General features: G+C 43.0%; 1 protein-coding gene across 1 annotated transcript; it reads right to left on the minus strand.

Annotated features, from left to right (window-relative positions):
* Window positions 1–6,329: 6,329 nt before the first annotated feature.
* Window positions 6,330–10,235, minus strand: gpn1 (GPN-loop GTPase 1). Its single transcript, XM_055863535.1, has 13 exons — window positions 10,021–10,235; window positions 9,642–9,735; window positions 9,295–9,401; window positions 9,129–9,166; window positions 8,901–8,979; window positions 8,708–8,802; window positions 8,508–8,553; window positions 8,166–8,312; window positions 7,861–7,943; window positions 7,731–7,770; window positions 7,523–7,613; window positions 7,238–7,348; window positions 6,330–7,024 (listed from the first exon to the last, which is right to left on the minus strand). Exons 1-13 carry the CDS (start codon window positions 10,195–10,197, stop codon window positions 6,933–6,935), a joined length of 1,200 nt encoding a protein of 399 aa, XP_055719510.1. The 5' UTR covers window positions 10,198–10,235; the 3' UTR covers window positions 6,330–6,932.
* Between the last annotated feature and the right edge of the window lie 205 nt (window positions 10,236–10,440).

Genomic DNA, 10,440 nt, shown 5'->3' on the forward strand with positions numbered 1-10,440 from the left:
ATGTCTCTGTCTCTGTCCCATAACAAAAAGTGTAATATTGCAGGAAATTAGCATGTATCTCTCTGCACCATGGCAAAATGTGTTGAAATGTAGTAAGTTCGCTTATTTTCCCAAAACAAACAAAAACCTCGTAGGTCGGTCCCCCAAAAGCACTAGTTCCGGCCCTGATCCATGAGTTCATAATTTCTTGATAATTGAGTGAATGAAAACACTGGTCACTCATGTTGTATGACACTGAGCTGAAGTACTGAAAACAGAAACCATGAATTGAGCACAACATGTAAGTCGCCCTTTCTGATGAAAACAAACGTGTGGTTGAATTTATTCAGCTACTATGACTGTTGTCTTTTTGTTGTCTCGGACTTATTATATATCACGATGGCGTGTGAACTATCGGGTTATAGAGCAAACAACTCAATTATCTCAACACAGGTTGTAATATGGCTTTTTTCCTGGCTTGGCTTCCCAAGTGATTTTACCCACACACCACTACTGGTCAAAGAGGACTTCTGTAGTGCTTTGGGAGTCTGATGGCGGTCACTGACTGAAACGTTTCAGCGATTTTGCATGAGCGTTGCATAGAGTTTTTCCTTTACTACGCATACATAGCACTCTGAACAAAAAGTTAGTTGCAAAATTGGATGTGAATAATGTTGAATTAAGGGGCTGGTTGTGACTGGTTTGAGTCAGTCAGATTTTAGCAGTAAATGTCAGATCTATTACTGTCAGAACTGAGGGTTCTGTCTCATCATTTTCAGTTCCAGAGCTGTGGATGACTAAACAACACTCACCGCGCAAACAGCCCTGTGTGGATCAGCTACTACCCACGCGCGCGTGAAGTTGAGATGTAAAGGGTCTTAATATAATGGAAACAATTACTTAACATGCAGAGTGTGCAGGTTTTATTCCACCCCAGCACCATTACTATTAATCAGATGTGTTAGTAAGTGCTGGGATGGAGCAAAAACCTGCAGACCCTGCAGCACCGTGGGACCAGGACTGTCCAACCCCGTACTGACAATTTTTAGGCTAGTGTGAGACTCCACAGAGCTAGATCCCCTTAATAAACTACATGTCCCATGATGCCATGCATGGAAGTGGTACCTGGAACAGAACACTGAGTGCTCTAAGAACATCAGGAACACAGACTCCTAGCACGGCCATGGCATCAATCAGTGTTCGCAGAATAAACAGGGAGCGACTAGTAGCTGGAGAAAAAAGGGATAAAGGCAAATGTGATACAATAGGATGAAAGGAACCTGAGCCATCCACCAATTTACGTCAAATAAATTCTCTAGACATAAAAAACTGCATTTCTGTGTGAAGACTCACAAGCATTAATAGCGGGAAACATTCATATTAATGATCGTGCCCTCAAGGCGAGAAGTCAGGTGCAGTCGAATGATGTCATAATACATTAGCGTTGCAAGGCAGGGGGATAAGGGCAGGGACTGTGGAGTGCAGCAGCTCAGGGAGGCAAATAAAACAAACACATTAACAATACAGCATGCAGTAGAGAGAGGTGGTTTTATTAGCTCAAGGTGTATTGTTATTAGACACAGAGGGGGGAGGGATCGCACTAGCCCAAATGATGTCATGCAGCTGCATGCCAGCAGGAGAGTCGTGTGCAGAGAGAGAGAAAGTGAGAGAGGAGGAGAAGGGGGGTGAGAGTGGGTGCTGATGAGAGAAATGTGTGGGCTATGAGTAGAGGAGAAAGGTACAGTACAGGATGCAGAGAGAAAGAAGAGAAGGAAAGAGAGACGGAAGGAAAAAGAGGGGGTGGAAGAGAGTGGTAGAGGTTATGAGTGGAGGAACAGAGCCACAGCATTGGAGGCATTAAAGAGATTGAGGGAGAGAAGAGGGAGGACGTTGCTTGTATAACACCTTTCCATTGTCTATCACTGCATTGGACTGTGCAGTCTTACCCCTGCAAAACCCGAAGAGCAACCCCATATACCTTGAGTCAGTGTAAAACAACGACATAAACATTCCTAGGAGAGGATGGAGAGGGGGATGGGAGGATGAGCAGAGGAGGAGAGGAGGGTAGACGACGATGTGTTTAAAAGGAAAGCCTCATCACCAGTAACCCTTCAGTGATGTCATTTCCAGCCAATCACAGGAGCTCCCTTTCCTCTCTCTGCATGCATCAGTCTCATCGTCCGCATAGATCACATAACTAGACACAACAAACAATGAGAGGACAATGTCACGAGGAAAGCAAGGACTTACATCACTAAAATGTAATAATCATAAATAACAGACGATGCAGCAACAGTTATGTTTGCACGAGGTGGGGTGGGGGCGCACATGGTTTTACAGTATATCTATAGGTGTTGTGAGGGGGCGGGGACGCACATGGTTTTACAGTATATCTATAGGTGTTGTGAGGGGGAGGGGACGCACATGGTTTTACAGTATATCTATAGGTGTTGTGAGGGGGAGGGGACGCACATGGTTTTACAGTATATCTATAGGTGTTGTGAGGGGGAGGGGACGCACATGGTTTTACAGTATATCTATAGGTGTTGTGAGGGGGAGGGGACGCACATGGTTTTACAGTATATCTATAGGTGTTGTGAGGGGGCGGGGACGCACATGGTTTTACAGTATATCTATAGGTGTTGTGAGGGGGAGGGGGGGCGCACATGGTTTTACAGTATATCTATAGGTGTTGTGAGGGGGAGGGGATGCACATGGTTTTACAGTATATCTATAGGTGTTGTGAGGGGGAGGGGACACACACATGGTTTTACAGTATATCTATAGGTGTTGTGAGGGGGAGGGGACGCACATGGTTTTACAGTATATCTATAGGTGTTGTGAGGGGGAGGGGACGCACATGGTTTTACAGTATATCTATAGGTGTTGTGAGGGGGAGGGGGGGTGCACATGGTTTTACAGTATATCTATAGGTGTTGTGAGGGGGAAGGGGAGGGGGGACGCACATGGTTTTACAGTATATCTATAGGTGTTGTGAGGGGGGGGGGAGGGGGGACGCACATGGTTTTACAGTATATCTATAGGTGTTGTGAGGGGGAGGGGGAGGGGACACACACATGGTTTTACAGTATATCTATAGGTGTTGTGAGGGGGAGGGGACACACACATGGTTTTACAGTATATCTATAGGTGTTGTGAGGGGGAGGGGACACACACATGGTTTTACAGTATATCTATTGGTGTTGTGAGGGGGAGGGGGGACACACATGGTTTTACAGTATATCTATAGGTGTTGTGAGGAGGAGGGGACACACACACATGGTTTTACAGTATATCTATAGGTGCTGTGAGGGGGAGGACACACACACATGGTTTTACAGTATATCTATAGGTGTTGTGAGGGGGAGGGGACACACACATGGTTTTACAGTATATCTATTGGTGTTGCGAGGGGGAGGGGGACACACATGGTTTTACAGTATATCTATAGGTGTTATGAGGAGGAGGGGACACACACATGGTTTTACAGTATATCTATAGGTGTTGTGAGGGGGAGGGGGTACATAGGTTTGCAGTGCTACAATCTGTTTGTAAGGGTTTGGCACACATAGTGACATTGGTTTAGTATGGTGGGACATAGACTCTTGTGACAGACTTAATAATAAAAATGTTAAATTCTGTGTGTGTGTGTGTGTGTGTGTGTGTGTGTGTGTGTGTGTGTGTGTGTGTGTGTGTGTGTGTGTGTGTGTGTGTGTGTGTGTGTGTGTGTGTGTGTGTGTGTGTGTGCAGGCTTGCAGGCTTGCAGATCTGCAGCAAATCTCTAGGTGCTGTTTGGGGAGTCGGGGTGGGGGGCTTGTAGGTCTGCAGCAAATCTCTAGGTGCTGTTTAGGGAGTTGGGGTGGTGGGCTTGTAGGTCTGCATTGAGCCTCTGTGCAGTGGGATGAGCTCACTGCGTCAGTCCTGTGCTGTTGACCACTCACCCATACCAAACAGCACCATCCATTATTCATTAGACTCTGTCGTCATTCCTCTCTCTTGCTCATTATACAGCCTCTGTAGTGATATTAGAATTCAGGGTTTCAATCAATCAATCAAATTACCATTTGAAAGACCTTAGGGCAGGAAGGAGTTGAAGAGAATGGAACACAATGAGACCAGGCAGAATGTATGTCAATGTTTATGCCATTGCCAGTAATCCCCAGCATTTATTTTATGTCCATCAGATACAGTAAGAATGACATCATGCTGTATTCCAAAGGGGCAACACACATCCTGAATCCACTTACCCTCCTCAAATCAAACCCAGAGGATGATGTCATAATAACAAGACTCAATTTTGTGATGGCGTCATGAGTCACCCTGCTAAGCGAGACTGCTGGACCAAAGTTACCCTAACAATAAATCAGATGAAATCAGTTTCTTATTTAATTTAGTCTAATATGCCTGCAGGCCCATATAATGATGTCACCTTGAAGAATACATGTCGTCATTGGACTTGGACACCACAGATCTTCTTCAATGAAAACAAAGTTTTATTAAGGTTAGGTCTTTGTTATTATGTGAGAAAGGAAACGTGAAGGTAAGTAAATGTATCAAATAGGAACCCCAAAGGGTGTATCAAGTCACAGCTAATGATAAGCAGCAGGTAGCCTAGCGGCTAAGAGCATTGGGCCAGTAACCGAAAGGTCGCTGGTTTGAATCTGTCGACGAGCCCTGGAGCAAGACACTTAACCCTAATTGCTCCAGTAAGTCGCTCTGGATAAGAGCGTCTACTAAAATGTCAGATATGATATTGCATGAAAAAGATAAGTCAGCCATGATTTGCACAGACAAAAGATCATGACATTTGACCTTATTCACTACCTCCCAAAGAGTTCACTTGCATGAAAATGTGATTTCTCAATTGTAGTTATAACATTCTTCTCATACTTGTGTTCAACTTCGACACATTATTCTGCTTTTTACTGTAGATATGTAATTACTAGTAGGCGTTTTGACACTTTCCCACTGAGCTGTGAATTCCTCTCCCGCTCAAGAGATCCTATTTGTTCCCTGTGTGTCTGGCGACATTTCTTGCCCACGGGCTGAGAGGAGGGGCGTGGAGGGTGTGTGAATGTTCTTGTAAATGCCATCGCGGAAGTGAGTCACCATCACTGGAAGAACACCGACACACGAGGCGTCTGGCTGCTGCCATTGTTTGTGTTGCCGCGACAACACTTTCATCTCATCAGAGACACGGTTTGTGTTTATGTGAATCTGTGTGGTAAGACCCACTCATCTTGAGCAAATGGAGGGAAACGTTGGCCATTAAGACTGAGATCTGTGATAAAATACTCCGCTGTATCTGTTGGCTTTCTGTGCTGCTGCAAACACGACTCAGCAGGCGTGACTCATGCATTTGCATTACACATATAGCAGGAATATACAATAAGCAGCCAAAGCAGCAACTATCAGAGCAGATGAAATCTGCATCTACCGTAAAGATCTGTAAACATTGAATGGTTAGGGCCGACTGAAGGGTAAGTGATTTGGGACAAGAGGACTCAGCGATGCAAAGCATTGAAGAGAAAGCTCACCCATTTTTACATATGGCCTTATTTTCACTATTTCTGTGCTTGTAGTTGATCCCCCCCAAACTGTTTTAGGATATTTTGTTTTAAGAGAAAATTGGTTGCGACATTTTGCTGAGTGATCACTTGCCATTGACTACTATGCATTATGAAAATGTGTGTAAAGCATGTTATAAAACAACTCATAATGCATCAGAACCTCATTCTGCATAATGTCCCAGGACATCTGTGTTTGAATGATGTCGTTTAAAACAACTAAAATATGCAAATATGGGACAGAGGAACATACAAAAAAACATCTAAATAAATGTCGTGCAGAAACAAAATCCACAATGACATTCTGATGTAATAACATACGGTTTGGAGTGTTTCAGCATTTTATATAACATGTCTAGACACATTTTAATAATGCATTGTAGTCTATGGCAAGTGATGACTCTGAAAAGAGACAAAATATGGAGATTTTTTATTTATTTTTTTACTTTTGGGATATCACCTTCAAGCACAGAAAGAGTCAAAATAAGGCCACGTAAAAATTTGTGAATTTCCTCTAACAAATGTGTTTTAATCTGTAAACTCATATTCGGTCATTCTGTAGGCAAATGATGCCATACCCATCTGCAGCAAGGTAAAATAAACTGTATTTTCAGTCTTCACAGAATACCATTCTGCTGTATTTGTGAATGCCAGTTTGATTCTTAGGCCAGATGGTGAGAAGGCGTAGAATCCAGAATATTCCGGCTATCCACCCCCTCACCCCATAGTTTCATTCACATATGGCAGTGTGCATCTCACGAAGCCACACACGACTAGGCTGAACACATTCATAACCAATTTATTTAGCTTTAAAAATGATCGAGACAAACAACACTACAGGACTTTAACATGAGCACATTTGCACTAAAAAAGAAAACATTGTGATACAAAAATATACACTTCCAGGACTATGTGACTATTAAAGAGCATTCCCCAGATAGGAAGAATGAAGCTTCATAGAATGAACTTACAAACAATATGCAATAAAACAACTTAGGATAAAAATAATAGGATACAAGTACATTATTCCATCAGCCATTATCGCAATAACCCTCCCTTATAAACTAAATGAGTCTCGAGCTTCTGACAAAGAAATAGGAAACAAGTGGTTCACTTTTTCCAACACTTATGCAAAAATAGTCCTTAACTTGATAAGTTGCAGTTAGTAAGATCAAACAAAAAACCTACATAACACTTGCATTCACAAGGAAAAATACTAATTTTCAAGTCAGAGTTGAACTGCAACACTGCATCAGTCCAATGAAGTCCAGCACTTGTGAAGAGGGGACCAGTTGGCATGCAGGTAGGGATAGAAGTCCCAGTAGCCAACACACCTAGGTGTATCTCCATAATCTAAAGTGGCATCCTTACAGGGTCCTCCAGACATCATTGAGACTTCCTATTTCGTACCTGCACCACTTCTTTCCTCTCCTTCAGGAAGTTCCCGAAGGCTGTGCCCTCCTTGCTCTCCTCAGTCACTGAAAGGGATGATATGTTAAGTCAACAAGGGAACTTATATTGACAGTATTTTTGTGTGTTTGATCATATTTTTGTAACAAATCTTTGCTTTCCACGCAAGAATCATTCACGAATCATGATTAGGCTTGTTGTTAGGAATACAAGGTGATTTGATGTTATGGGTTAAATCAATGATAGGACCTTGAGGCCACTAAAAAAGTTTCTCCCCTTACCGTTGTGATCTATGTCATCCGTGTCGCTGTCCTCCCCCTCCTCTTCCTCATCCTCATCAGGGTTACCACGGTTGAAGATGAGATCACTTCGGCCCGCCACATCAGCTTCCCCTGGAGGACAGGAAGTGGCATTTCATTATTTATTTCACAGAACACCTATCTCATGTACCTGATCCAAGCATATAATACACAAAATATGATCTCTTACACTCACACAATCAAGCACGTAATGCATTGGGGGTCACTCTCTCTCTCACAGGCACACAAACATGGACACACACACACCTGTCCGTGAGGTCGTCTCCATGGCAACAGCTCCCATGTCCTTCTGTAAATGCTCCATCTGCTCCTGCTGCTTCCTGCTCTGAGCATCGGCCTGGAGGACATACCAGGACCGTCAGAGAATGATAGATGTCCCGTGCGCACACACTGGCAAACATACAGTAGTTCTCAGTATTGTGCACAGACGTAGCATTGGTATTTAAACACTCACCAGTTCTTTATGAAGTCTTTCATATTCAGGACGATAATCCCTGAACAACACAAAACAATTAATTTTCACACAAATATTACATAGTAGTACACAGTGGTGTGCGTGTTTGCAGAGCAGCCCCCTCACTCACGTCTCGTACTCCTTTGCAGCCTCTGCCACCTGAACAAAGAAATCGTCCAATCCGCTGCCTGTGACTGCAGACACACCCACAACCTGCACATGAAACACAGACGTGACCAATCAGAGGGAACACGCGATAAACCCTCTCAAAAATGCACAGAAACACTTCCCCATAGGTTGATGTAAAAGTCCAACACAAAACTCATAGAATATTGTCTCACATACACACATGCAGATCACACACAAATAATACTACATATAGTTCACAGAAGTGTGCACTGAAGAAGCATAATGTATTGAAAGACAGACACATACCCGTAAGTTGGTGTAGAATTCGTCCAGCACAAGGCTCATGGAGCGCGTCAGGTTGCTGACGTAGGACGTCTCCTGGTTTAGAGCGTCCTGGAACACCTCAAAGTCCTGCATCCACTCCACCGCAAAGCTGTGGTCGATTATGTCTGTCTGAAACCACACAACACAGACATGTACCAAAATCTGTGGTTTGTTATCTCTGTATTATTATCCTCCCCCAAAAACATATTTCCTTTGAGCATGTCAACACCTACGACTACACACCTATAGTTTTTTCCCCTCATTCAGTAATTCACTGTTACCAAGTTAAAGTGGTTTGATGAAAGTGTTCCAATCATTTCCTACCTTGTTCATGATGACAATGAAGGGCAGCTTTGTCTTGTACAGGATGCTGGGGGGTAGGGGGGACACAGTCACAAAGTGAACAAGCAAAAGCCCCACACTAGTTCTTTATTGCCCATATGTAAAATATTCAATTTGTTCGAACCAATTTGTGGTTTTATTTGACCATCGGAAAGTAGCTAGTGCTCCCTACAGTGTCAGACCTGCAGGCGTAGAGCATGTTGGACATGAAGGTGACTGGGTTGACACTGCGAGACGTGTCCATCACGTAGACCACCACACAGGGGAAGGAAGAGGCCTGGAAACACATTCACACAGACACCAAACAGATCACAATTATGTTGCATCTAGTCATAATTTTAGGCCTAAATGTTATAACACATTACTACTACACACCAGAGTTTCAGTGATGATGGTTCCAGATGCTGACCAGGTGAACACTTCTATCTGTCCAGGAGTGTCAATCAACACATATCTGTAGACATAGGTCAAAGGTTAGGGCAGGTAGGTACACACCAGAAGAGGGGATGGCAAAACAACAGTACAACGCTGTACTAACTATGCTGCTTCTTTGCTTACCAGGAGTACATCTACTAACTTTCAGATTTAAAAAAAAATACTTACTGGTGATTGTACTGTTTCTTCTCAATGAATTTCATGACCTGAGAAGGCAAAATGGGAGATTTTGATTCATAATATTCAAATTGTGCAAGCAATAATAGTGACATCTATTGGACAGTCTAGGTGTCAAATACACGTCCTGTTATAACAGAAAAAGAGTTGGGCCTACCTGATCAAACCTCGTAGCAAAGAGATTCAACGAGGTGACAATTCCTCCATTAGGACCTAGGCCATATTGCTTCATTACTTCTTTGTAATTCACTGTGTCACGAATATCTACAAGGGGGCAATAAGCAGCTTTCTGTTACTTATTAGCCATGCTAGCTAATACACTAATAGTGTCGTGGGATATCAACATATTCACAATTCTTGAATTCTATCTCAATAGAATACCAAGGACAAAAAACATACCTTTCTGAACATTCAACAAATGAATGATTGGCAAGAAGTATTACAGTATCAACATGATGCCAGACACATGCATGGTTATGCATGGTGGTCTGAATGATTTCTTACCGATGTTGGCTGGGAAAGGAACTTCGTGCACCGCAGGGTCTAGGTTGATTACATATGGAGGAGACTTCTTGGTGTGAAGATGAGCATTGAGTCGCTGAGAAGGAATATCAACAACGTCAGCTCTAGCTAGGTAACGTTAGCATAGGTAGCTAAGTTAAAACCCAGATGTCCGTGACTTAGCTAATATATACCGTTTCCAAACTGCTTGACTAAATAGCAAAGAAGAAAAAGACTAAATTCCAGAAAACAATTGTGCTTAGTTTGGTTGAGCTAGCATAGCTATGTCTCATACACCGTACTGGTAACGTTAGCTAGCTAACTTACCTAGCTACTGTAGTGCTAACAGTTAGTTAGCCAACATTAGCTCGTTTTAGCTTACCTGCACAAAAGTTGTTTTTCCAGACCCTGCCATGCCAAGCACTATGAGACAAACGGGTTTCTTCTGCGAAGCATTTCCCGAAGTAGTCTCTTTTGCTGAGTCACTATTGTCGCCTCCTCCATCGTCGCATTCACTCCTTTCTCCTTCTTGACAAGTGCTCCCAGACGCAGTAGCCATGCTTGTTGTTGGTATAGACTGTTGCTGTGAAGTAGTCGAGTCTGTCGCAAAGCCAGCTTGTCTTTCTTATTTCCACCACTAAGTGATGCTCTTACCCGCTCTTTTTGTTTCCGTTTTTCTCCTTCAGCGTAAAAAAAGGAAAATGGTATTCAATGGCGTAAAGTACTTAAGTAAAAATACTTTAAAGTACTGCTTAAAACTTCTTCTTAATAGGGGGCGCTGTTTTCACTTTGGGAAAAAATT

The sequence above is a fragment of the Salvelinus fontinalis genome, chromosome 15, assembly GCF_029448725.1.
Source record: "Salvelinus fontinalis isolate EN_2023a chromosome 15, ASM2944872v1, whole genome shotgun sequence".
NCBI classification, from domain to species: Eukaryota; Metazoa; Chordata; class Actinopteri; order Salmoniformes; family Salmonidae; genus Salvelinus; species Salvelinus fontinalis.

Bases quoted from the DNA above. Each gene is read 5' to 3' on its own strand.
- gpn1 (XM_055863535.1), bottom strand. From the start codon at position 10,197: ATGGCTACTGCGTCTGGGAGCACTTGTCAAGAAGGAGAAAGGAGTGAA. The intron at 8,554-8,707 runs GTCTGACACTGT...CCTACCCCCCAG, and splicing joins AACATGCTCTACGCCTGCAG to CATCCTGTACAAGACAAAGC. The intron at 7,025-7,237 runs GTAAGGGGAGAA...CATCCCTTTCAG, and splicing joins GGATGACATAGATCACAACG to TGACTGAGGAGAGCAAGGAG.